This window comes from Sus scrofa, chromosome 12, assembly GCF_054392235.1.
Source record: "Sus scrofa isolate SSC_HxYL_T2T_F1_AM1 chromosome 12, Sscrofa_HxYL_maternal_Yorkshire_Landrace_v2.0, whole genome shotgun sequence".
NCBI lineage: Eukaryota > Metazoa > Chordata > Mammalia > Artiodactyla > Suidae > Sus > Sus scrofa.
Window position 1 is genome coordinate 4297379 of NC_139394.1, and position 26818 is coordinate 4324196.

Consider the following 26818-nt stretch of genomic DNA (forward strand, 5'->3'; position numbering starts at 1 on the left):
GTCCTGGCCCAGAGGGTCGGAAGTCCTGAAGATGCCCAGCCAGGAGGCGGTCAGGACAGGGCCAGGCTGAGAAGGACGCCCCTTGGTGGGGCCACCGCCAAGCTCCCTCATGGGGCCCCTGATGGGATGCAGAGGCCGGGCAGAGTCCAGATTCTGAGTGCTGCCCACCCTGGCTGGACCAGCAAAGCTGTCCCTGGGGTCTCCTGGGCGCCCCAGCCCCAGACTCAGCCGCCTGAGCAGTGTCCTCGGCACCCCTCCCACGTGGTCACCCCACGTGGCTGTTTCCTTCAGGGGACTTCTGTGTCTCCATGGGAAGCCTCTGATGACATCACTGATCTGGGAGAGGCCACGGCCCGTCTCTGAGTGCCAGGACAGGCTGGCCAGCCTAAGGCCCCTGCACCTGGTGCCTGTTGGTGGCGGGGGGGGGGGGGGGGGGGAGGTGAAAAAGAGGAGGCGGGGAGAAGAGGGGGAGGAAGGGGATGGGGGAGGGGAGGAGGAGGTATCTCGTGGGGGAAGGGCAGCAGCCCCAGGCGGTGCCAACTCTCCAAGTAGTTAGCCTTTTTTGGGGGGTGTTCTATTTTATTTTATTTTATTATTATTTTTTGACTTCTTATCTTTTTAGGGCCACACCCGGGGCATGTGGAGGTTCCCAGGCTAGGGGTCGAATCGGAGCTGTAGCCACTGGCCTACACCAGAGCCACAGCAACACCAGATCCGAGCCAAGTCTGCAACCTACACCGCAGCTCATGGCAACGCCGGATCCTTAACCCACTGAGCGAGGCAGGGATCGAACCCGTAACCTCATGGTTCTTGGATTCGTTTCTGCTGCGCCACGACGGGGACTCCTTAGTTGTTAGTTTTTAAATCAAGCAGACGGTTCAAGACCCTCTCACTCTGGGCCACTTTAATTGTTTATTTATAGTCCCTTTTTATTCTCATTCTTCTCTGAACAGGAAGATGTTTCTCCGCCGGGTCTCGCATTCCCGCAGCTCTAACTTGTCTGAGGCCCTGTTGCCCGGGGGCACAGCAGCTGCGCAGCTGGACAGGGTTGTCCACAGACCCACAGAGGGCTGGCCGGGCCCTGCAGCATGGACTTCCCACACCAGGCGTGTCCCTTGGCGCCAGTCCGCCCGCCACTCCAGGACTAAGCTCTGCTGGGAGCGCGGGGCAGAGGCGTGGGGCCAGCCAGCTGGGGCTCTGGCTGCGGGACCTGTGAGAGGACCAGGCCCACCTGCACGGGTGCAGGGAGGAGAGCCCGGTGCAGGGGGGCTTGCCCTGGAAGAGTCCCTGCCCTCCCCGCCCCTCAGCCTCCGGGCCCCTCCTGCTCCACGCTCCCTCCTGGCTCAGACCTTAGCCTTCGTCGCAGAAAGGGTCGGGTTCCCCCATGACATGGTCGGTCCTGCAGTACCTGCCACCGTGAGGGCAATGCACACTACCGGGCCCTTGGGGCCTGCCTGTCCCTCCCTGGGGGCCGAGGTGGGGCTATCTGTCCCCATGAGCGCAGCTGGCCGCGTGAGGCTCAGGCAGTAACCCAGGCCCTGGGCTCCGGTCCGGTTCCGTGCCGGGTCTCCTGGGCCTGCCAGCATCCATTTGACTCTGCTCTCAGCTCCCCCCCACTCCCCTGCTCCCCGCTCTGTCTCTGGCCTCTGGGGAGTCCTCCATATGTGACTATGAGGGGTGGCCTCCGGGTCTTTCATCGGGACCCCAATTCCAGAGATGCCTGGCTGCCTATCTGCATCTCTGTGGATGAGCATTTCAGTAGTAGTTAGTTGGTGACCTTGACCCTTGACCCTCAGCTCTGTGAGGCCTGCAGGTGTGTAAGATTCCAAGGGCCAGCTTGCAAGGCCTCACAAGGGTGCTTTGCCCCAACACAAGCCAAACTCGGACTAGTGCCTCTCGGGCAAGAGGAGGGAGGAAGGGCAGCCCGGGGCCGCTTCCCTCTGGGTCTACACAGACCTCCCAGCCGGGGCCGCGGAGCTACTGCCAGTGGCTTCCTGTGACCAGTTGGCACCTCTCTCTCATCTCCGAGGACAGGGACAGCTTGCATCCCCCCAGGCCGTGGGGTGCAGCCCTCTGACAAGGGTAAAAACTTAGAAACCCTGTCTAAGAAGACAGGCGGTATGTGATGGAGAGTCCACAGCGACTAATATCCTGTTTCCAAAAAAAAAAAAATCATGACATGGGAACTTTCTCGGGGGGTGGGGGGAGGGAAAATGCAGGTTACAAAAGGATCCGTACCATCTGAGCTTAATTTTGGAAAAACAAAAATAGCAAAAACCTGTCCTTAATCTACCTTTGCAGACTGACCCGCAATGGCGAATTTCTCAGTTTGTGAGTGGGACTGTTGTTTGGGCTTTTATTTCTCAGACTTTCTACAACAAGCAGGCACTTGCTAATACTATCAAGGAGAAACCAGAATGGTTAACTTTCTGGCCAAGGCCAGAGCTCTGGGAGTGGGGACCCAGCCCCGGAGGCCGAAGCCCACCTGGGAAACACACAGGCTTGGATCCTCACGACTTAAATTTGCATCAGGGCCTGACCCGTGTGCTGGCCTCGAGCCTGCGTCCCCGACACAGCCGGCTCTGCTTTGCGGGCCCCTCCTGGCTGAGCCTGGGGTCAGCGTACACGTCTGGGAAGCTCTAGGCGCCAACACAGGGAATGCACCTGGCCGGGCTCCGTCATTCTGTCCCACCGCCCAAGACACACAGGCTGGGCCAGACCCAAGGGGGATGCTCTCCCCATTCTCCTTCTTGGGGGGGTGCAGGCAGAGAGCTGGGAGAAGGGCGGCGGGAAGGGCGGGGGTCTGAGGGCACTACTGGGCTCTGCTTAGAGCCTGAACACATGTCTGGACAAGATGGCTTCACTTCGGCTCCCTGCGGGGGGGAAAAAGGTGCCCATGGGCTCATTTGGAGACGGAATCCACTTGCCTTCCCCCACATGGGCCAAACTGCCCGACAGAAGGGCCAGGGCGGCCCTGAGGGGTTGAGGCCATCCTGAGGCCACCTGGTTCGCTGGTGGCAGAGCAGGTGTCGAGCCCGTCACCTGAGCCCCCATTATCTGGGACTTTCTTGGTCCCCATCTCAGCGGCCTGCTTTGTCCTGGAGCCTAAGACAGACAGGGTGTCTTAGGTCTTAGGAACAGGGGTGTCATGGGTTAAAGTGACCCCGATACCCCAAGGTCACATCCACTCAGAACCTCAGAAAGTGGCCTTATTTGGAAACAGGGTCTTTGCCCAGGTTGAGGCAAGGACTGAGATGAGGTCGTCCAGGAGGAGGGTGGGCCCGAGACCCATGAGACCCAAAAAGAGACACAGAGGCCACCTGAAGATGTGGAGACGCAGGCAGAGCCGGAGTGATGCCGCCACTGAGGCCGGAAGAGGCAGGAAGTCTCCTGCCCTGGACCTTCGCAGGGAGCCCAGCCCTGCCCACGCCGTGACCCTGGACGCCTGGCCTCCAGACTGAGAGTCCTTTTCTGTAGCTTTAAGCCGCCCGTTCGTGATTTGTGACAGCAGCTCAGGACCCTGGGTCGTGAGGGGCAAAGGGGCTGGTGAGGCCTGTGCACAGCTAAGGGCTTCCAGACCTGGACCCCAGCCTTGCCACGGCCCCCCACCGCCACCAGTGGCCCTTGGGGTGCAGGGGAAGCCTTGCATGGCAACCTCTTCAATTCTAGCCTTTTGGAGGTCAAGTTCTCTTGGAATAAACTGGGAGGAAATTATTGTCACATTCTGACCAGTTCACAGGGTTCACCGCAACCGATTTCAATTTTAAGAAAAACTTAGATCCAGGGCTACCCGAATCGAAGCAGCTCACAGCACCGGCCTATGGAAACGCTGCAAAGCTTCGTTTTAATGAATAAATTAAGATTCGCTGTTGGCTTTCCAATCATCCCCTTAAACATGTGCGTCTAAGTCCCTGAAAGCTTTTTTCCCTCCCGCAGGATTAAACAATTTCTCAGCAATCACTTTCACGCTATCTTCACTCTCATCCAAGGAGCCCTGTATTTTCAGGGTCAGAAAAGAGGAAAAAACAAACAAAAAAACCCCTCACTCCAAAGCTTTCCGGGTTTGCATCTGGAACATTTATTTCAGGAAATACGTTTTCAACACATTGCTATTTGTACAAAAAGAGACGAATTTCTCAGGAGGCACATACCGAAAGGCCACTGCGGAACAGAGCCCGCCCGGTGAAACGAACAAGTTTTCAAAATCTGGCTGCAGACAGAGCCCCCTGGCGGGGCACGTGCGGGGCCCCGGGCCGGGATCCGACGCTGGAGACGGACCCGGCCTCTAACATCTTGGTTTTGGCAAAAACGGCAAGTCGGCAAGTAAACTGGTTTGCTAGGGGTCCTTCCTCTCAGGTGGGGCGTACACACGCAAAGCAGTAACACACGCACACACGCACACGCACGCGCCAGGTCCCTCGGCCCCCACCCCTCCCCCTGTGCTTCTCACCGGCTGCAAGGAGCACGCCTGGGGTCCGCAGACGTGCCCCGCCTGGGCCTGAGCCGCACCCTCCCTCTGTCCCGGAGGCAGGGGGGAGCATCTCGGCCGCCCCCGCGGAGACAGAGGCTCTGTGGCACCCGGACTCCTGACGCCTCCCTCTCTGGGGGTCTCTACCGTGAGCTCTGGGGGCAGGGGCGCAGGCACACTTAGGGCAACACGAAGTCAGGCTTGCCTGGCCTCCCACCTCCCGGGGGCGGGGGCTGCGTCAGCGAGGCCTGGGTCTGGAGGGCCCGGTGCCCATCTGAGGTGGCCAGTGGCACTCACTTAACTAGAGTGCCTTGGGCCAAACGGAGGTCTAAAGAGAGGGGCAAACAGGTCGCACGGGTGGGGGTGGGGCAGGGCAGGCACCAAAGCCACCAGGGCCTCTCTGGGCCCCTCCGGTCACAGCTCCCATGGCCCTCGCCTCCCTCAGCTCCTCTGCCAGAGTCACCTGCTTGGACCTTCTCCGAAATCGGGGAGTGGGGTGGGGAGTCATCTTTTCCCTTCCTTTGAATCTTCAATCAAATCCCAGAGGGGTGGGGGACGGGGGGGGGGTGAGGACGGAACAGGAAGGGAGAGGAAGACACACCTCCCTCTCTCCAGCTGGTCCCAGTTTCCCGCCGAGGGGACAGCTGGGGAGAGCTGGTGGCTCTCGTGGACGGCTGAGATAAAGGCACTTTCTGCTCCAGGACAGGCTTTGCGGGTGGGTGGGCGGGCAGCAGCCCAGGGCCCTCTGCTGCATCTAAGCAATTGGCATCTCGGGTCTCGTGGAATGAACGACGCCCCCCTTGGGGGCGGGGTGGGGGTTCCGTCAGCGCCGTGTAGGGCATGGGGGAGGGGGCAGGAAGGAGGTCCAGGTCCCCAGGATGGCTCGGTCCTCCCCGGGGGCGGACACCACCCCCCCCCCCCCCCCCCCCCCGCCACCGGGCTGCAGGGGCTGCTCCCAGGGACACCGAGGGAGGCCACGCCCCCCGCCCCTGGGAGCTGCGGCCTGGGGTGGGGGCGGGGCCAGGCGGAGTCAGCGGTCCACCCGCCCCTCCTGGACCCCGGGGACAGCCAGGGAGCCCAGGCCCTGCGCACGGTCGGTCGTCAGCGGGCCGACAGCGAACAGACTCTGAGGGCGCTCGGCCTCTGGTTACCTGGCAGGTGAAAAGGGGCGGAGATGGAGGACACATGGAGAAAATTATATAAAATAAAAAGGGGCAGGGGGCGGGGCGGGGCGCTGGGGGCGGGGCGGGGCCGCGCGGCTACATCTCCTGGGCTTCCGGCGCCTTCTCCTCCACGCCGTTGGCCACGGCGCCGCTGCTCTCATGCAGGCGCTTCACGCGGTAGGCTTCGAAGTGGATGCTGCTGGTAATGTCCTTGATGTTCTGCATGTGCGTCCTGCGGGGGCGCGGGAGGGGACGCGGGGGTCGCGAGGAGGGCGCGGCCCGGAGGCTGCCCTGCCCCTGCCCCGCTGCCTGGCTCCCGGGAGACCCCCAACCACACCCACAAGGCCCGGGCAGGGGCCTGGGCGTGGGGGGGGGCGCTCTCCACGGCAACCCCGGACGCTCTCAGACCACGTGCTCTGACACGTCCCTTTCCCCCTTCCTCTGTGACAACCCAGTGGCCAGTCCAGGGACACGGGCTGGATGCCGTGGGCAGGCAGGTAGCCTGGGGGCAGTGCTGGCCACCCCTGCCAGTCCCGTGTTCAAACTTTCCTCTCCACAGCTCAGCAGCGGAGACGCAGAAAGGGGGTCGGAAGGGCCCCGTGGGCGTCCTTCCTCAGCCGGGGTCCGGAGCAGCACCACGCGGCTGCCCCAACCTGGGGCCATGAGACACGGCTCTGCCCTTCCTCCTGACCTGGCACCCGCTCTCATGGGCTACTCCTTGCCTGGACTCAAGAAAACTGAGGACAGGACCTTGGAGAGGGAGCCGGGGAGGCCCCCCAGCCCCCTCTGTCTCCACGCCCAGCACTCGAGACTTCCTGGGGCCCCAGCTGCCTCTTCCCAAGTAGAAGGAAAAAGGATTTTTATTTCTTGCTCCATTTAGAAAACCCGCCTCTGAGGTCCTCCAGGGAGGAAGGCAGGTGAGCAGGGCGCCACCCAACCCCAGGCTGCCAGCTCCTCCCAAGCACCGGCCGGGCTCTCACCTGATGAGCAGGTCCCGCAGGTAAGCAAACTCACAGTGGGAGGTGTTCTCAACTGCAGAGAAGAGACAGGAGGGCGTGATGTCAGATAAGCCCCCTCCCCCAAAGCTGGGGGGGGGGTCACCACCCACAGGGGAGCAGTGGGGCCCTGGGCTCCTGCCCTCAGGAGGGTCTGCTCTAGCGGGGAGAGGGCGCGGTAAGTGGCCAAGACAGCCGAGGGGAGAGCGCTACAGTGAGCAAGCTCACGGCCCCAAGGGATGGGGGGGGTCTCCTGGGAAGAGCAGGATGTTTTAGGGGAGACCTGGAGACAGGAGAGGAGTCGAGAATAGGACAAGGTGGGAATCAGGGCTGGATACCTGTGTACAGACACCACATCCTGGGGTGACCTTGGATACTGAGCTCAAGAACCAGCAAACCTCCCTACGCTGCCCAGGGGGAACAGGCACAGGCTGCAGGACAGCAGTTGGTTCTGGGGTACAGGAAGAGGGCACCCCAGAGCATGCAGGCAATGCCATGGGCCAAAGCTGGTGGCATCTCAGTATTGCCACGCTCCATACCAGGTGGGGCACTCTGCCTTGTGTGGCTCTCAGGTACTGGCGCACCTTTTCAACAGGAGGCGAACAGAGAAGGTGAAAGAAGAGGCCCAGGTGCCAGTCTGTGCTAGGCATCCGGCCTGTGGGACTTGATTCACCCTTCACACACCCTTCAGGGCCAGTGGCGTCTTAACCGTGTCTGTCCAGGTTCCAAAGCCCAGGAGGCCAGAGCAGGGCTGGATCCCACATCTAGCTCCCAGGTCCAGGCTGCCCCATCACAAGCCACGGGGCAGGCAGGGCCGGGGCTGTAAAAAGGCCAAGCCCTCCGCCTCGCCAAGCCCTGCGATGCTCCTGCTCTGACTCCACTCGCCTGTGCCCGGGCTCTGCCCTTCCACCCCTGCAAGGCTGTGCCCACACGAGAACTCTCTGCTGACCGACTCTCATGCAGCCCCCACCCCCTTTTTTCTTTTTAGGGCCACACCCGCAGCATATGGAAGTTCCCAGGCTAGGGGTTGAATTGGAACTGCAGCTGCCGGCCTACACCACAGCCATAGCAACGCCAGATCTGAGCCGCATTTGTGACCTATGTCAGCTCGAGGCAATGCCAGATCCTTAACCCACTGAGCGAGGCCAGGGATTGAACCCGCCTCCTCAGGGATACTAGTCGGGTTCATTACCACCGAGCCACAACAGGAACTCCTCACGCAGCATCTTACTCTGACTTGGAGAAGCAGAGAGAGCCAGCAGGAAGAAACAGAGCTCTGATGCTGAGTGAGCGAGCGATGGCGCCTCCTGGCTTGTAGGCAACTTACTCCGGCCTCTCTGACCCTCGGGCTCCTCATCTGTAAGGTGACAATGTCACCCAGCTCTCAGGGACACGAGAGGATTAGATGAGTTAACTGTGAGCCCTCTTAAAACACTTCAGGCAGCTTCCAAGGACGTGTCAAGTGCTTCCGGGTGGTGGAGCACCCCAAGGAGGGGAGAACAAAGAGACAGGACCCTGGATGGGTGGGGGAGGGGGAGGGGAAAGCCCTTAATAACTCTAGCCAAAGGCTCGCAGAGTGGCCGGATCTCTGGGCAGTTCCCAGTTCACAAGGTCGCAGAGATTTAATTTAAGAAAAGCTGCCAGATTCCCGGGGAAGTCTGACTGTTCTAGAACAGGGCAGAAATCCCCTCCAGGGCCTCACGAAGGCGGCTGGGCTAAGAGATCCACTACCCTGCCACCACCCTTACAGGTTCCATGGGGCTGTTGCTCATCACACCCCTCAACGTGAGCTGGTGGCACGGCAACAAGGCACAGGTCACTTGCCACAGAGGATTGGTGGGGGGCCCTCTGAGGAAAGGCAGAGAAGAAAGAAACCAGCCGCTCGCATTTCCCCACCGTTTCCTTCACCGGCTGCCTGCACGGCCGGCGTTGGCCACCAGGGGGCAGCAGAGGCGCGCCAGCGCCCCGCCCTTTGGCCCTTTCTTACCCCAAACTTCTCCATCTTCCAAAACATACCTTAGTGGGAAAATAAAGTTCCTAAACAAAGATTTCAGGACGAGAGGAAATGGGAGAGGCGGGGCCAAGATGCGATGAGCCCTGGGTGAAGCCTGATTGAGGCCAGGTGGGACAGGGAGGTGAGGGCATTGGAGAAATAACCCAGGTAAAATGAGCCGGCCCCGGGGGGCGCCACGCCAGGGAGTTTCCATCACATCGGTTCCTTAAAGGAACTGCTGCCCGGGAAGCGCCCACGTCTTTGAGACAGCCTCTCCTTCTTCTAAGACCTCGGCTCAGGGTACCCACCTTATGAATGGTGCAAATGGAGGCCCTGGGGGAGGAAGGGGTGTGTCCAAGGTCACAGGGAGATGCCCAAGGTCACAGGGAGATGCCCAAGGTCACAAGCTAGGCAGGTGAGGGATGGGGCGGCAGCCGGAGTTGGAAGCAACTGCTGGATTTTCTGCTCCCTTCTCTGTGCTGGGCCTTGGCCAAGCGCACAAGGAGCAGAGTGGCCCGATGTAATCTGCTCCAAAGAGGGAGGGCAAACAGACGGGGCAAGGACATGCCCGGTCCACCCCACTCACGGGGACGGCCACCTGCGGCGTGCTGGACTGTGTCCCCAAACTATGTCCAACTCCAAACCCTGCGTACTTGGGACTGGGACCTTATTTGGAAAAAGCCTCTGAAGGTATAGTTAAGGTGAGGCTCTCAAGACGGGATCCTCCTGGATTTAGGGTGGGCCCCTCCGGGGGGGCAAGAGGGAAACGCAGACGCACAGGGGAGGCCGTGTGAAGACAGAGCAGAGCAGAGCAGAGACTGGAGCCGAGGATGCCAGGAGTGCGGGCAGCAACAGAGTCTGCCTCAGGGCCTCTAGGACTCGGGATCAATGAACTTGTGTTTTAAGCGTCTATGTGGGTGACAGCAGCCCCTGGACGCTAACATATGGAGGGGGGTGTCCCAGGAACTTCCAGAGGATGGGGGGAGGGCATCTGGTCTCAGCTGGCCAGAGCTATAGCCTAGCCCTTTCCTAGGCCCAGAGAGGTGGCATGACTTGCCCAAGGTCACACAGCATGCCTAGGAAACGCCAGTGCCAGAACCTGGAACTCGAGTGTCCCTCCTCCCCTCTCCCGCCCCCAGGGGATGGGGTGGAGACACAGCTCCGTCAGCTACTGGCTGTGGTCCCGGACCAGCCAACTGCCCCCTTGTTTCCCTCCCATCGAGTGGGAACCAGGGGACACCCCCCACGGTGGCTGCGGCCCCGGCGCCGGCTCGGCGGTTCACCTTCGATGGTGCCCCATTTGGTTTTCCTTCCAAGGATCCTCTTCCCGTTCACTTGGTACTCGTGATCGCTGCCCACCACGGCGAACGGAATCATCTCCTGGGGGGGGGGGCGGTGGTCACACGTGCGTGCAAAGGCCAGTCCACTCCCTGGGCCCCCGGGAGGAGCTGCCCCGAGTCCGGGTCCCCAGCCCTGAGACCCTTGGCCCGAGAGGGTCTGGACACTCCGGCCCCAGCCCTCTTAGCCCAGAAACCCATTCTCATGGCTCCAGGCCATCCCGACCGTTTTCCCAGACCCCAAGCTGGGGGAGGAAGACCCCCCCCGACATCCTCCAGCAGGAGTCGAGGGGCCGCTGGGAACAGCATCCTGGCCCGTCCACTCACTCGGAATTTCTCGTTCACCAGCCGGTCCTCTGAGTCCTCATCAAACTCCTTCTGGGGGTACACGTCGATGCCGTTGGACAGCAGGTCTGCAGTGATCTGGGGGCCCAGGGGAGAGATGTGGGCACCGTCCACACGGCAAGCTGGGCCGGCGACCCTGGCACTCCCCAGTTTTCTGCCTTCTGAGTGGAGGGGCAGCCGCAGGTCCCAAGGGACCTGGGCACTGCCCCGGCATCTCCCTGCCTTGCCCTCCAGCTCATCGACCCCCAAGAAAACAGCTTGGGCTGGCCGAGTCAGCCCCGACCTGAGCTCTGCCTGGACACCCTGGCCTGGACACGCTCGCACTGCAGCTCCCAATCCTGCACAGGTGCACCTGCTTGTGCTCAGCTGTCATCGCCCTTTGTAGCGACAGCCGCCCTGTACAGGGGACATTCAGTCCCTGTGAATGGCAGTCATTTCTGCCCTGAGCACAGACCACATCCGCAAGCAGCTTGGGGACCTTCTCCTTCCAGACACACCCATTACCAGGGGACCGTCCTCCCCTAAGCATGCTGGGAGATTCCCTGGCCCCTGGGGCTGGGGGTGGAGCTTTGGGAATTAGACTGAGGGGCCCCGGAGGCAGAGTCTGGGGGGCCCAGGGGTCTCAGATTTTCAAGGTCCCCAGGCGGCTCTGGCGTGTGGCCTTTTGGGAAGAAAGGGCCGGGGACAAGCCCTCCTGCTCGGACAGCAGCCTGAAGCGGGACAGCAGGGGAGGAGGGAGAGGCCGGCTGTGTCTGATGAGCCCTCCCAGGGGGGCGGGGGGGGGGCGGAGGCGGGGCCTACCCGCTGTTTGAAGTAGACCCTCTCCTCCAGGGTCAGCGTGTCGGCCTTGGCAATGACCGGGACAATGTTGACCACTTTGCTCAGGCGCTTCATGAACTCGATGTCCAGGGGCCTGAGGCTGGAGCAGAAGGACATGGGTGAGGGTGTGGCTGGAGGGACATGGGGGTGGGGACAGGAACGAGGGAGGGGGGCTCCCTCCAGCCTGGATGGAGCGGAGGGAGGGCCTCAGGGTGCCTGGGGTCGAGGGGGTCCCAGGTGGGTGCAGCCGACAAGGTCACGGCTGGGGGCTGAGCGCCCACCAAACCCCGAGCAAGGGACACAGTGACCCTGGCAGGAGGGCAGGCAGCCAGGCCAGCTCCAACACCCTGTCCATAAGTTCCCAAAGCCCCAACGTGTCCACTTGGAGAAGGGCTGCCGTCTGCCACTGGCTCAGGTGGCCGTCACGTGGGGGGGCCTCGATTTAGGGGGAGTGGAAGGAAGGGTGGGAGCAGGTACCACAGCTCCGGGCTTAGGTGGCCCAGCCACCCTGGCATCCCCAGCCCCCTGCCCCTTGGCTCCACCGTGCCCAAGGGCTGACGTGGGGAAAGGCTGATCCTTCAGCCCCTCCCCTGGCCCCGACTCCTGAAACCTGTTCTCAGCAGGTGTGGGGGCAGGGCCACAGGACCCGGAATGGCAGGCACCACTGCCCCACTAGGAGCGCGCCACATCTGCCAGTCACTGATGTGGTCTGGGGTCTGGGCGGTGTGGGCTCCAGGAGGAAGCCTGAACCAGGATGGCAAGAAGCCACCCCCATCCCATGGGCCCAGGGTCTGGGAGTAGGAACAGGGCACAGTGCCAGCTGGTCACTGCAGAAGCAGCAGTGCCCGCCCCAGTGTGCCCCGCCTCCAGCTCCCGCCATTGGCCTCAGTGAGCAAAGCCAGGATCAGCTGGACCAGCTGCCATGGGACCCTCGGGTGAGGCCCCTGCCCCACAGAGAGAGAGGCTGAGTCACAGACCTCTGCTCCCGGGCCTGCCCAGTGCCCCGGGCCTCCTCGCCTCCCGAGCAGGCGGCTTGGGGCTCCGCATGGGTCTTCCCCAAAGGCCAAAGTGAGGCCTGCTACTTCCTGCCAGGCTCCTTCCTTGGGCGCTCAGGCCCTAAACCCTGGGCATCAGGCTCCAGACAGAATTGAGTCCAGAACAGCCAGAAGGATCAGAGCTTCAGCCGTGGTGGCCACCAGGCCCCCAGCCCTCTCTGGCCGTCCCTGCTGCTCCCGCTGCCCACTGCTGGATCCACCTTCTCCCCAGGCCGTGACTCAGGACCAGCCCGAGGGTGCCAAGGACAAGGCATCTGTGAGGCCACCAAGAGCCCTGCCCCCACGGGGAGACCACCTCTGCTCCAAGGCACCCACCACTAGGCAGCCTGGCTGTCCTGGGCGTGCACCTCTAGGTGCCGTTGGAACCCACAGGGGAAAAGAGCTCCCACCAAGGTCGCCTCAAAAATGTCAGCCCTTATCCAGGCCTGCCAGGGGCCACGCCCGTTCCCTGTGCTTGAAGCCCTCCGTGGTCCCTGCTGGGCACTGTTACCCCATCGTCACCACCACCACCCCGGTAACAAGCCTGGGGGGGTGCAGGTACATACTAAGAGCACAGCCGGGGGCTCGCCCCGCCTGCCAGGCCTGCCGGACCCTCCCCGGCAAGGTGCAGGGCGGACGGGGGGTGGGGGCAGCAGGCTGCTGACCACTCCCCCCTGCCCCCCGCCCCGAACGTACGCGTGGCCCGTGGCAGGGATGAAGTAGAGGCAGCAGTGGACGCGCGTGTCGGGGATGCGCTTCTTCCGGTTGATGTTGACCTCCTCCTGCAGGTACTTCTCGTACTGGTCGTTAATGAACTTCATGATGGGCTGCCAGCTGTGCGGAGAGGCCGGGTCAGCCTGCCCGCAGGCGCCCCGCAGCCCGCGCCCCGGTCCTTGCCCGCAGGCCCCTCACGCCCCGAGTCCCAGCCTGACGCCCGACACGCGGCGGCAGAGAGGCCCGAACGGGCCCCTGTGCTGACCTCTGACCTCAGGAACGGGCGGGGGAGGGGAGGGCTGGGACCCCTCACCAGTTCTCGTTGTTGATGTGGTCCCCGAAGCCCGGCGTGTCGATGACCGTCAGCTTCATGCGGACGCCCTTCTCCTCGATATCTGCACGGAAGCGCAGCCCCCGGCTCAGGCGGCGCCGGAACCCTGACCGGCCCTGCCCCCAAGAGGCCCCCCCGGGGTGCCCCACGCGATGCCAGGGAGATGACGACGGCCGTGGTAGCGACATCCCGCAGGGCCCCTTTCCCAGGCGTCCCCCCCCAGGACTTTTCCTTGCAAGCCCCACGGTCTCCAGGGGCTCAGTCACGGGGCCCCGGGGTCCCTGACTCGGCCGCCCTCCCGCCAGCCCGGGCCGGCGCTCGCTCACCGTGTGTGATGGACTTGATCTCAATGGTCTTAGGGATGCGCTCCTCGGAGGGGGGCTGCACTGACTTCCGGCTGATCTTGGACTTGAAGAGGGTGTTGATCAAGGTGGACTTGCCCAGGCCGCTCTGCCCTGGGGCGAGAACGGGGCTGCTCAGCGCGGGCTCCCGGGGCCTGGGAGGCAGCAGGTCCCCCAGCGCAGGTGGGGCTCTGGCCCGGGGGGGGGGGGGGGGGGGGCGCAGGGGGCAGGGAGGGACGGGTCCCGGGGGGGGGCTGAGCACTCGCCGAGCGTCGTGGAAAAGCAGGACATGGACTCCTCGCTTTCTGGCCACAGGGGGTGTTCCCTGCCCCAGGCAGGGTCCTGGGGGTGCCCGGGAGGAGCTGAGATGCAGAACGGTGTTGGGTGGCCCTGTGGGGGGCTGGCCCTCCCCCGCAGCCCACTCTTGGCTGGCGGACATACTAGGATCCATGTGGGGTTGGAAGGAAAAGCCTATGGAGCCCCCTGCCCGGGACCCCACGAGGGAGAGTCTGCCTGCCCGAGGAGGGAGGCCTGCGACCCTGCTGTGGTCTAACACGGCCAGGCCGTCCATACTGCAGGGTTCTGGTCCAAAGCCCCCAGCCACCAAGGATCACCTCGGTTTGGCATACACGGCCTGCAGCTGGGTGACCATTGGGCTCCAGAACATGCCGCTGGGTCAGTTCCTCCTGGTACAAGAAGCCTGACTGGGCCCCCGGATGGCAGGCAGCGGTGCCTCACTGCTAGGGGCAGGGACAGCACTGACCGGTGCCCAGAGCCCCCACGCTGTCCCCTGACCTGGCCCCAGAAGTGCTCTTGCCTGGCCTTGCTGTGCGTCCAAACCTTGCCTCACCCCCAGTCCCTGGCAGGCAGGAGGGCGCGGGCAGAGGGCACAGCAGGGGGGGGATCTGGACTCAGCTGTGACAGGGGTTCCTCCTGCTCCAAACTGCACTGAATCTAGGAGCTGCCTCGCTGTGCTGACCCAGGTCTGGCTCAGACGGCCCTCCCTGAGCACCGGGCACCTCCTGGAGGGGCATTTACCCCTCACAACCAGGTGGCTGTTATCCCGTAAGACAGAAGAGGAAAGCAGAGTCCAGAGTGGGCATTAGAACCAGCAGCCCAGCTCCAGGGCCTCAGCCATGACCTTCCACCTCGGGGGTCAACAGTGGCAAAGGCCACTGGTGATTATAAGGTGCCGAGTATGCGCCAGGCCCACCTCGCACCGCACACACACACACATACACATGCGCGCACGAACACGCGCACAAGCATGCGCACACACACACTCCAGACGTGGAACCCCATTGCTTTATCCTTGCATTGAGCTGCCTTAGGCCACACTAACCAACCTGTCTTTAAAAATTGAATTCTATTGATTTTCCAACCAGGATAACCTTTCAAGGAAAGCGTGGGCCTGAGAAAGGCCGGAGGCTGCGTCAGGAATCCCCAGGCAGCGCGTTCACCCGCCGCGGGCTGGCGCTCCCCACCCATCTCCACCTCTGCCCAACGGCGCTGTGTCTGCGCCAAGCCCTAGGCCAGGAGCTAAGTCAAATATCCTGGCCACGGCCCCTGACATCTGGGAGACACCGAGTCGGCTATTTTACAGTTTATCTTGTTAAGTATTAAGACTTTTGCTACCACCACCCTGATGACCGCTTGTGAAACTTCTCGAGTGCCCAAGACCATGCCAGCAGCCGAACACCTTCTCCCATTTGCCCCCCAGCCCGCCAGCCCCTTGGGGTCAAGCTTTCACCCCATGTCATGGAAGAAGCCCCAGGGAAGTCAGCAAGCATCCTGCAAAGCTGCGATTCTACCCTGGCCTGGGACCCCCTTCCACCCTCTCTGCGTCTTTGCAGTGGGGGCCCTGCTGTGGGAGTGAGGTCAGATTGTGACCTGAGTGGCCTTGTCATGCCCTTTCTGGACCTCATTTCTGCCTGTAACACGGGGCGTCCCCTTCACAGGGCTACTGTGAGGACGGGACCTGAGGGGTCTTGGGGAACACGGGTTGCCCACTGTCCCTGCAGTCTGGCCCCCAACCCTGTCTGGGCCAGGCTGGTCAATGACCTCCCCCTACCCCCGTGACCAGTGATCCAGCCCTCCAGGGGCCGCTGCGAAGCCTCCAGCCAGACCCGCTGGATGCGGGGCGGGTGGCCCACCCAGGGCTCGGCTGTAGCGAAGGGGACGCTCCAACAGGAGCTAAAAGCAGAAAGTGGTGGCCCCTGGTTCTGATCCCCGGCCCGGCCTGGTGCTGGGCTTGCCCAGCTGTCTCAGAGGTTCTAAGCAGGACGGGCAGAGGTGCCCGGAGGAGCTGGCAGAGGCCGGAACCCTGCTGGGGGGCGCGAATATGCACATACGACGCCGCACAGGCTGGGGCCAGAGCCCCCACTTCACGGGACACGCTGCCCGGAGCGCGTGGGGCCGGCCCGGGCCGCGGCGCCCTGCGTGGGTCCGAGCGGCGGTGGGGCGGGGACTCACCGACCACCATGATGTTGAACTCGAAGCCCTGCTTCATCGCCTTCCTGCGCATCTGCTCCAGGATGGAGTCGATCCCCACGTAGCCGAAGTCCACGGGGGCCTTCTCGTTCCGCGGCGCAGGCGCCTGCTTGAGCCCCGCATCTCTGGGGGTGTCGGCCATGTCGCCAATGCTGCCCGGAGCCACCTCAGAGGCTGCAGAAAGAGGAGAGGGCGCATTAGGGGTGGCGGGGGTCCCAGGCAGGTGTCTGCTAAGCCCCCACATCCTCAGGTGGGGAGACTGAGCTGCTCAAGAGACCCCTGAGGAAGCCCCGGAGCAGGAGCCTCAGTCCAGATGGCAAACCATCAGCCCTGCCCACCTGGTGCCCCTCCCCCAGCTCCAGGGCAGGCTGACCCCCCCAACCTCCTCTTCCTCACCTGAGCTGCACCCAGAACTGCCCTGAGGGAAGGGAGCGCCCTCTCTGTCCCACCCCCACCCTGCCCACCTCCACCCTGCCCAGCCTCCACCCTGCCCAGCCAAGGTACCCAGGTGGGCCCCTCCATCTCCTTCACTGACTCAGACAGTCCCCAACACCTGCTGCGGCCTGACAGCCTAAGAGCCCTTGGGGTCAAACAGCCAGCGTTTGGGCCAACCTGTGAGCCAGAACATAGAAGGGGGCAGCCTCCTGCAGGAAGGAGGGAGGGAGCCAGCGCTGGCTCCGTCCAGGGTGTGTGCCAACAGCCCCGGGGTGGCGGCAGTGCTGGGAGGAGGGGCTCCTTTGCAGGCAGGAGTGTCTGGGTGCAGAGCCCCGCTCCTCAGGGCCCAGGTGTTCCCAGGAGACGGCAGGAGGGAGAGGGACCTGGGCAGCACCTGGGGGCACTGCCCTTGCCTCCCACCCTGGACTAGATCCTGGTGGCCGTCTTCATTCCGGCCGCCTGGCACCTGCAGGCCCCACACCCACAGGTCAGGGCAAGGCTTTGCTTTCAGGTCTGCAAATGGGGCGGAAAGGCTCAAAATAACTCAGGCTTCTGTGATCTATAGGCTGGAAGCTTCCTCTTTTCAGAAGTCCACATGCCCAGGCCTGGGGGCAGGAGTGGGGGAGGGGGACACCCAGAAGGGGCCCAGTGGGGCCTGAGGTGCACACGCCCAGAGAGGCTGGTCAGGGCACTCAGAACAGTGCAGGCTCCCCACAGGGTCCGGCTGGAGCACACTGGCCACGTCCCCATGAGCCCCACAGCACATGCCCAGGCCACACCTTTCCCGGGCTGGCCTCCTAGCGCCCCCTTCCCTGCCCCCAAGAGTCCAGGCTCTCCCCACCCACTTTGCCAGCCAAGGAGTTTTGGCTTCATCCTCCCCCCCGCCAAGGAGGCTCACAGTCTCTTCTCCTGGGGCACCCCGAGCTCCCGGGAAGGGACCACACAGCGCGGGCCTGAAGCCTCCTCCACCGCCAGCCTCGCCCCGCGAGCCCCGCCTGCCAGCCCCCAGGGAGGGGCTGCTGGTTCCCCTGCAATCAGCTCTGGATGTGGGCCCAGGAGGCAGGGCTGGGCATGCAGCCTTCCTTTCAGATGCCTGCCACCCATCCCCCGCCCCCACCCCCGCCCCCAGGAAGCAGCAGGACACAGGTCGCCAGGCCAGAGGCCACAGCGGGGCTTTCGGATAGTGCGTTTCCACTTCCTGGGGGAATAACCGGATGCTGACCCCCTGCTTCGCCCCTGGGCTCGGGCCTCTGCAGCCACATCTGTCTCCATCCTCCCAGGAAGGAGGACAGGGACCCCAGGTTATAAATCCCAGAGACAGGGTGGGGCTGGGGGTCGGTCCCAGTCTCCGCAGCCTGGACGAAGCACAGCCCTTCCTACAGAACAGACGGGCCAGGAGCCTAACGCATTAAACCCGCGGGGGCCACGCAGCTGTCCTAACAACAGGCGCACACTTGAGGCCTCGGATCCACGCTGCCCCCACCCCCCAGGCCAGGGAAGGGCGAGGGGCCCAGGAGGCAGGGACCCCCATTTAGCCGCCACTGGGGGGCCTCCTCCCTGGTCGGCAGGGAAGGCTCAGAAGGCCTCTGCTCACTCTTCAGAAACACTCTGCCCCAGGCTCCAGCATCTTTAAATAAACAAAGAGCAGAGCTGCATCTGGCCTGGACGTGTGGCTTTGGGGCTGCTTCCTGGAGACAGACATGGGGCCTTGTCTTTTGGGGCAGCAGTTCAGCCCCTGCCCCACGTGACCAAAAATTGCTTCCATCTGTCTGTGGCTCTGGGAGCCATTCTGCCCGGGACTGGGCCGGCCCCCCGCCCACCCCCACATCCCCCTCCATCCCCCACCCCCTCCCGGGCAGAGCCACCCCCGAACCCCCACACTTCCCTCCGTGGGCCCTGGGAGCCGCAGAGCGAGGGAGGCTCCGGCTGGCCCCTCCGCAGGCACTGACATCCAGGGCAGAAACTCGAACCAAAGCAAACATCCTGCCCACCAGGGCCCCCGCTTGAGAAGTCATCATAAAAACACGACAAGCGCCATCCTTTTCACTGGGGGAAGGGCCTGGCCTCCTGCACAGGTGAGGGGCCATTCCTGCAAGGGCCCCCCGCTGGGAGGCACCCTGGTCGGCAACCCCAACTCTGCCCACCCCCTGACGTCCCCCACAAGCACGAGAGCTCCTCCCCCTGCACCCACCCGCCAGGGCACTTTGGGGTCTGCCCTCAGGACCCCCCCCCGCCCCGGGGGGAGAGCAGAGGCCCTGGCAGGCCCACTGGCCCAGAGTCACTTTCGGGAACCCCAGCGGGACCCCGGGGGCTCGAGCCAGCTGGACCAGCAACTCCAGCACCGCCCGATGAGACAGCCACGTGTGACTTTTAAAAATCGTGGTAAAATATTAATTTTATTATGTATTCTATAACACAAAGTGTGCCATCCTAACCAATTTGAAGTGTGGGTACGGCAGTGCTGGGCAAGCATCTACACAACTCAGAGTGCAAAACGGAAACCGTCTGCCTTGAGCACCAACTCCCACTGCCCCATCCTCCCTTCTGTCTCTAGGAATAGAACCTCTCGGGGGACCCCATGGAAGTGCTATCAGGCAGTATTTTTCCCTTGGGGCCTGGCTGGCTTCACGGGGCTTAGGGTTCCCAAGGTCCATGCCGGTCGCAGCAGGTGTCAGGGCGTCCTTCCTGCTGCAGGCTGCGTAGCAGTCCACGGGGTGGAGGGACCGCATCGCGCTGACCCGCTCACTCGCGGATGGACACTCAGGCTGCTTGTGCGTCTGGCTCTTGTGAAGAGTGCTGCTGGGAACACGGGGACAGACACCTCCTCGGGACCCTGCTTTCAAAGCTTGGGGTATAAACCCAGAAGGGGGATGGCAAACCCAGAAGGGGGTGGCCGGGTCCAAGGGTAGGAGTATTTTTAATTTTTTGAGGAACCGCCCACTGTTTTCCACATGGGACCTTGAACGGCACCGAGTCCAAATGAGGAACTGGATCCTTTCACCTGAATTAATTAAAGAGCCACACGCGGCCAAGGCCACCGATACCGGACAGCAGAGAATGCCAGCCCCACCTGCTCGTTCCACAAATGGGGAGCCGAGGGCCCCGGTGATGTTTTCTGCGATGCACTGGAGGTGGTCTGGCCACCACGAGACCTCGTGCATCTCATCGGTGCTGTAACCTCCCACTCGCTTCTGTGATCTCTGAGTAATATCTGTGTCCCCCCAACAGACCATGTCCCCCCCACAGGCCATGAGCTCCAGTGAGGATGAGGACATGTGTGGGTCCCCACGGGGCCCTAAAGGGAGGGGACACGGAGGGGGGCTCTGCTGACGGTGATGGTCAGACCCACGTCCCAGAGCTGCCACCTCTTGCCCTGCCCCCCTGCCCCACGTGGTGTCCCATCCTCCTCCAGGGCCTCTGCCTGCAGCCGGGGCCTCACTCTCTTCCCCGTGGCCCTGTCACGTCAGGTTTGTTTCACAGTCCTACTTCATCAAATGCCACGAGGAGGAAAAGGAAGTTCTTAACAGAAAAGCAAGAGGTTCCTGTTTCATGTCCAAGATGATTCTCACTACGCCCGTCAGGCGCATAAAGCAAGAGGGAGCCCCACGCTTTCAGAGTGGACAACCCATGCTCAGAGACGTCAAGCAACTTATCCAAGGTCACACAGCACCACCTGCCACTACGTTCACTGCTCCGACCTGGGAAAGGGGATGGAGGGAGGGGGGATGCTCACCCCTCCTTCCCAGAGCCACACCCGGGGGACCGAATGCGAGGTTTGCTGGGGGTGGGTGAGACCCCTGCTCCACGGGGTCAACCACTCTCTCTCCAGGCTCCTAGGCCCAGGGCGACATTACTGCCCACCACAGCACCACCCTCCCCTGGGGAAGGACAGCGCAGGTGGGGGCGACCTTGCACCCCAGTTTGTGCCTTCCTCCCAGCCCCGTCATTTTCTCTGTTGCGGTAACAAGACACGACACGCAACCTTGACCGCTTTGACCACGTTAAGAGCTCTACTGGGCATCATTAAGCACGTCCACAGCAGCTCGTAACCCTCCCATCATCCATCTCCAGGCTCCTGCATCGTGCCGGACAGAAGCTCCAGGCCCAGCCAACACTAAGCCTTCCCGCCACGGCCTCTGCTCTGCTTGGTCCCTGTGGGGCCCTCGTATAAATGCTGGAATCCTATGCCAACTGTCCTTCTGCGTCAGGCTCTTCCACGGGCATAGGGTCCCCAGGCTCATCCCTGGTGCAGCTTTTGTCACCATTTCGTCCTTTCTAGGTCTGAATAGCATTTCATGACGTGCCCGGCCATCTGCCAAGGGACACCAAGTGGCAACCACCTCTTGGCTGCATCTTATGAGTAACGCAACGAGGAACACGGATGGACACGTGTCTGAGCCCCTTTCAGTTCTGTGGGGATCCAGCCTAACTATGAAGAAGCCCGGCAGATGCTCAGAAAGGCCACGCCGCGGACGCAGGCGACACGGTCCTCCTCTAGCCAAAGCGAGGAGCAGCGCCCGGCGCGGGCTTCGTAGCTGGGATCCAGGGGCCTCGGGTCCCCGTTCCGGCTCCGTGCGGCCCTTTGTGGCCTCCTCCTGCCCCCCACTGCACTCCTGCCCTGCAAGACCCTCGACCTGAGGCCCAGGCTCGCTCAGGGGACCCCCTAGCCCAGGAAGGGGCGCAAAGTAGCGACTCAAGAAATATCTAAAAGGTCCACCAACGAGGAAAGGATAAAGGAACCTGGCAAATGCACACAGAAGAACGGGAGCCATGGCAGGCCATCAGCCCTGGACATGGACTGGCCGCAGCCCAGAGGAGGCTGGAAAACATTACGCTCAAGGGCATAAGACAGACGGCAGGGCCACACTCGGTAGGAGTCCATTTCAACGAAATGTCTAGAACTGGCAAATCCACAGAGACAGAGAGCAGACGGGTGGCCGCCAGGGGCTGGGCCGCAGGGCGCAGGGGTTTCCTTCTGGGCGCCGAACGTGTTCTGGAAATAGATGGCGGTGGTGGCTAGTGACCGGTGGCCCCACACACCCTAAGTGGGTGGACTGTAGGGCAGGGGCATTTTATCTCAACAAGCTGTTATGTTAAGAAAGAAAGGAGGAGGCTGCTGGTAGAAATGCATCGAAAAGAACCCACTGTGCCCATGAGTGCCCACCTGCCAGCTTTATAGCTGGAGGCAGCAGAGGCCCAGATGCCACACTCAGGTCCTGGGTTCTTGTGCCCTGCCCCCACCCCAGTGCTGTGAGGCCATGTAAGCAGCCCCGTCACTGCCCAGCAAGGACACCCAGGGGTAACAGATCAGCTGGAGGAAACCCTGGCAGTTTCCTCTCTGCAGCCTCCCTTTTTTTTTTTTTCTTTTTTTTCTTTTTGGCAGCGCCTGCGGCCTGCGGGAGTTCCCAGGCCAGGGATCAAAGCCGCACCACAGCAGCAATCAGAGCCATTGCAGTAACAACACTGGATCCTTAACCCGCTGAGCCACCAGGGAACTCCTGCAGCCCACCATTAGCCCAGGCTCATCTTCCTGGTGGGACAGCCCCACTGGAGGGTCGCAGCTGGCCCCCCCATGGCGCCTGCCCTATCTCTGCCCCTCCTGCCCCGCTGGGCCACCTTTTCTCAGGAGTGAATGGGGAGGGAGGCTCTGAAATCGGGGAGGGCCAGGGTTCCATCCTCTTCTGCACGGGGCTGTGATTTACCCCAAAAATAATACAGGGGTTTCTCAAAAAACTAAAAATAGGAGTTCCCATCGTGGTGCAGTGGTTAACGAATCCGACTAGGAACCATGAGCTTTTGTGTTCGATCCCTGCCCTTGCTCAGTGGGTTAAGGATCTGGCGTTGCCGTGAGCTGTGGTGTGGGTCACAGACACAGATCGGATCCCATGTTGCTGTGACTCTGGCGTAGGCCGGTGGTTACAGCTCCGATTCGACCCCTAGCCTGGGAACCTCCATATGCCGTGGGAGCGGCCCAAGAAAAGACAAAAAGACAAAAAACAAACAAACAAAACAAACCTAAAAATAGAACTACCAAATGACCAAACAATTCTATTCCTGGGTATGTATCTGAAAAACAAAACAAAAAACAAAAAACAACAAGCCCCACAAAACCTAATTCAAAAAGATACATCCACTCCAATGTTCACAGCAGTATTATTTACAACTGCCAATTGATGAAAGCAAGCTAAGTGTCCATCCACAGATGAATGGATGAAGAAGATGTGACACACACACACACACACACACACACACACACACACACACACACCCACAAAAGGAATACAACTCAGCCATTACAAAAGAGTGAAATGTTGCAGCAAGGATGAACTTGGAGGGCACTATGCTGAGTGAAATAAGTCAGAAAGAGAGAGACATACAGAATGATGCCGCATGTGGAATCTAAAAAATACAACTGGGAGTTCCCATTGTGGCAGAGTGAGTGTGGTGGTGCAGTGGGTTGGGGATCTGGGGTTGCCCCAGTTGTGGCATAGGCCGCAGCTGTGACTAATGACTTGATTCCCGGCCTGGGAGCTTCCACACACCGAGAATGCAGCCCCCCCGCAAAAGGACAAGCTAATGGTTACCAGTGGCGAAAGGAAGGGAGAAGGGCAATACAGGGGTAGCGGATTAAGATGTATGTACACTATTAGGTATAAAATAAGCTAAAAGGGTGTATCGTACATCAGGGCCAATATTTGATAATAACTATAGAGTATAACTTTTAAAAACTGTGACTCACTATACCGTACGCCTATATCGTATAATATTATACATTAATTATACTTCACTCTTTTTAAAATGGCCATAAACAGCAACAGCAGAAAACGATCTGGGGGTCCTAGTGGACCAGGACTACAACAATGATTCACTCAGCAAACATCAAGTGCCTATTATTACCCAGTAACAAACCGAAAGAAGACACTATAGGCTTGAGATCAATCTGAATGAAAACGGGTGGCACATAGGAATATGAAGTTCACATATTCAAATGTTTATTAGCAAAAACATCCAGGCAGCTTCACAGCAGCCCCAAGGAACCCAGTCTTGGACAGCCGTTCAGGATTTTTGTGTATGTATCACAAACCTCTTTTTTTTTTTTTTTTTTTTTTTTGTATTTTTAGGGCCACACTCGCGGCACATGGAGCTTCCCAGGCTATGGGTCTAATCAGAGCTACAGCTGCTGGCCTACACCACAGCCACAGCCATGCCAGATCCGAGCTGCGTCTGTGACCTACACCACAGCTCACGGCAGCGCTGGATCCTTAACCCACTGAGTGAGGCCAGAGCTCGAACCTGCAAGGTCATGGTTCCCAGTCGGGATTCGTTTCCGCTGCACCACGACGGGAACTCCACAAACCTCTTTTACAAAGATGGGAGTTCCCCTTGTGGTGCAGGGGAAAGGAATCTGACTAGGAACCATGAGGTTTCGGGTTCGAGCCCTGGCCTCACTCAGTGGGTTAAGGATCCAGCGCTGCCGTGAGCTGTGGTGTAGGTCACAGACGCAGCTCGGATCTGGCATGGCTGTGGCTGTGGTGTAGGCCAGCAGCTGTAGCTCCGATTAGACCCATAGCCCGGGAAGCTCCATGTGCCGCGAGTGTGGCCCTAAAAATACAAAAGACAAAAAAAAAAAAAAAAAAAAAAAAAAGACAAAACTCTCTCCCTAAAAATTAAAAAAAAAAAAAATACACAAGATAACAGACACAAGCAGATAAATCTGGACTATTTGGGGGGTTTATTTATCAAAGGACCCTTAGGTTTCTTGGTGAGAGTACCTTAGTCTAAAGAAAGCTTCGCATTTAATCATGTTATTTCTGAATTGAGCTGTTTAACAAAGAAGTTCTGGGTTCCATGACCAGGGAAGGGTGAGGAAGAGGGTTTTTTCCATGATCAAAGGCCGAGTTCTGAACAGCTGGTCTCCATCAGGGAGACGGGGTGCCGTTTCTCCGCAGGGCTTTGAAACAGGATCTCTTCCCATTTACTGGATTCCGCTCCTCCTTGTGTCCCCGTTAGCCAACCCAGGCCACCACAAACTCCCCATAAATGTCACCAGGGACCTTCCCGTTCCCTTCTAAAGATGGAAACACTGAATATAAACGACCGGATTTTGCAAATGCGTGCAGGCAGGGATTGAGGCATGAATTTTAAAAGCGCGCACGGCTCATCTAATCAATGAGGAATTCCAAGTCGAGTTACACTTCGCACTTTGTACAGAGCAGGAAGCCTCTCCCCAGTCGGACCAGGAACCCGAGGCCAGAAACCTGAGACTTTGCCCTCTGGCCTGAAACCCAGGCTTTGGAGATGCAGCACAAAGAAAGGCGGGATTTGCCGGTGAAGGGGCCGCCTCTTCCCCCCCGCGGGGACCCGAAACGAAACTGCAGTTGCAATTGCAACGAAACTGCAGTTGCTCGGCTTCTGCGCGTGGAGACGCCGGGAGGAGGGGCGGCCCAGGAGGGGGTTCCCACGACCCCGCTCGCTCGGCTGGACCTGGGAGGGGACGCGGCAGGAGAGCGCCCGCCCCCGTCCAAATCTATTCATTCAGGGCCCCGAGGCGCCCCAAAGTCGGGGGGGTCCCCCACATTGACTGCTTGCCCTTTCCTCTCGCCAAACCCGTTAAAGCAAACCTCTATTGTCCAGGAAGGAATCTCAAGAAGGTCTTGGCTTCTGCCAACACGGTTTCCATGGGCCTCGGTCGACGGAGTCAAACCTGGACTGCAGCCAGCTCTCAGCCCGCGGCCCCCTCACCCTGGGGAAGGGGCCCCCCTCTGCTGCTTCATTTCCAGCCCGCCTCCTCACCTCTTCCTCCTGCTCGGCTGCTCACCCCGCCCGGCGGCCTAAAGAGACATCAACCTTCGGTCAGAGCAGGTTCCAACCTGCACGCCGCCGCCGCCACCACCACCACCGCCGTCCTATTCACTTCCTAAAGAGCGGCTTCCAGGAGTTTCCTTGTGGTGCAGTGGGTGAAGGATCCAGCGCTGTCCCTGCAGCGGCTCAGGTCGCTGCTGTGGTTCGAGTTCAATCCCCCGCCCAGGAACTTCCACCAGCCACGGGGCTCGGACCCCACCCCCCCCAAAAAAGCAGCTTGCAGAACTTATGCTGCAGCAAGGGCCAGGGATGAGGCCTCCGACTTCCTGTGTCAAGGGATTTATCTTTTATTTCTGTTCTACCGCCCACTCGCCTGAAGGATCAGGGAAGGAGGCCCCAAGCAGCCCCCTCCCCTTCGGAGCCTTCCAGCACGATGGCCCCAGACCCCAAGGCAAACCCAAGATCCAGCCCCGGCCGGCCCGCCCACCGCGTCCGAGGCGGCCAAAGAGATTCCGTTAGTTCTTGGCAAAAGTTTGCAAAGTTAGAAAAAGAAAAAAGATTCTCCTCCTTGGATGGGTGGAAACTGGCCATTTGTCACAGGGTGGAATTTCCTCTTATCAGGGATGTCCCCTCAGGGGAGGGCCAGGATCTCCCTCCCCCAGCCCCTCCCCAGCCCTCTCTCCTATCTGCAGGACTGTCAGCGGATACACACCAGAGCTCCCTGGTGAAACGGGGGCGGGACTGGGGGCGCTGGGGGCTCCTCCTCCCACAACTGATGAGATCATTTAAAATAACAAGAACTAGACAGGGGTCTCTGGGGTGCCAGGGGGCGTCCCTCGGCCAGGAGCGAAGTGGGAAAAGAGCTTTCCCCCCAAAGCTATCAGGCACTTCCTCTCTGATGTCAGGCTCCGAGGGATGCTGCCTAAGCCCACCCCCGCCCCCCCCCCCGCCCCGGGCCCCCTGCCCAGTCACAGAGGGGGTGCGGCTGAAGGCAGGGCCAGGGAGGGGCCACCCAGGGACCCAGGAATTCCTGGGCAGGACGGAAGCCTGACCAATGACCCTGGGAGAGGGAGGACACCTTGGGCCGCAGGCTAGAGGGTCCGGGGAGGCTGGGGGAGGAAGGGAGGGTCAGCAGCTGCGGACCATTGAGAATCATGTCGCCACCCACTGGCATCTCCAGCTCCCGGCTGATGGGAGCTGGCAGAGCTGGCGTCACCCTCCTCACTCCCCTCCGGGTTCTGCTCAGGAGGGCAGGCGGTCAGGGAGCAGCGGGCCCACAGCCTCGACCCAAGGCCTCTACCACGGCTCCCTCCTCCTCGTCCTCTCTGCAGACAGCCCGCCTGGTCTGGGCCCCTGCCGCCGGGCGGCTCAGAGCCCTGACTGACCGAGAGACCCCACGGCTCCCCGCCCCACGCAACCTCAGCCCTGCTTGCCCACAGAGAGCCCCTCGGCAGAGCGGAGGAGCCAGAGCAGCCCCGTGAAAGCTTGGGACACGGCCCGAGGCTTCCCGGGGCAGGACCTGGGACTTGAAATGCTCTCTGCAGTGAGCAA

At 61.1% G+C, this 26818-nt stretch overlaps 1 protein-coding gene across 8 annotated transcripts in view; it reads right to left on the bottom strand.

Moving 5' to 3' along the window:
- Positions 1 to 4054: 4054 nt before the first annotated feature.
- SEPTIN9 (septin 9) overlaps positions 4055 to 26818 on the bottom strand; it is a 151872-nt gene continuing 129108 nt past the window's right edge. For 7 of the 8 annotated variants that reach the window (XM_084983705.1, XM_084983706.1, XM_005653856.4 and 4 more), the window contains 9 exons: positions 16013 to 16204; positions 13526 to 13654; positions 13182 to 13263; positions 12851 to 12988; positions 11103 to 11220; positions 10284 to 10379; positions 9903 to 9999; positions 6612 to 6663; positions 4055 to 5863 (listed from right to left, as the gene is read on the bottom strand). In XM_084983705.1, coding sequence (XP_084839831.1) covers positions 5728 to 5863; positions 6612 to 6663; positions 9903 to 9999; positions 10284 to 10379; positions 11103 to 11220; positions 12851 to 12988; positions 13182 to 13263; positions 13526 to 13654; positions 16013 to 16204 — 1040 coding nt within the window. In that variant the 3' untranslated portion in view covers positions 4055 to 5727. Of the gene's footprint in view, positions 5864 to 6611; positions 6664 to 9902; positions 10000 to 10283; positions 10380 to 11102; positions 11221 to 12850; positions 12989 to 13181; positions 13264 to 13525; positions 13655 to 16012; positions 16205 to 17363; positions 17457 to 26818 lie in introns of those variants that run through there. The other variant, XM_084983710.1, reaches the window with a different exon arrangement.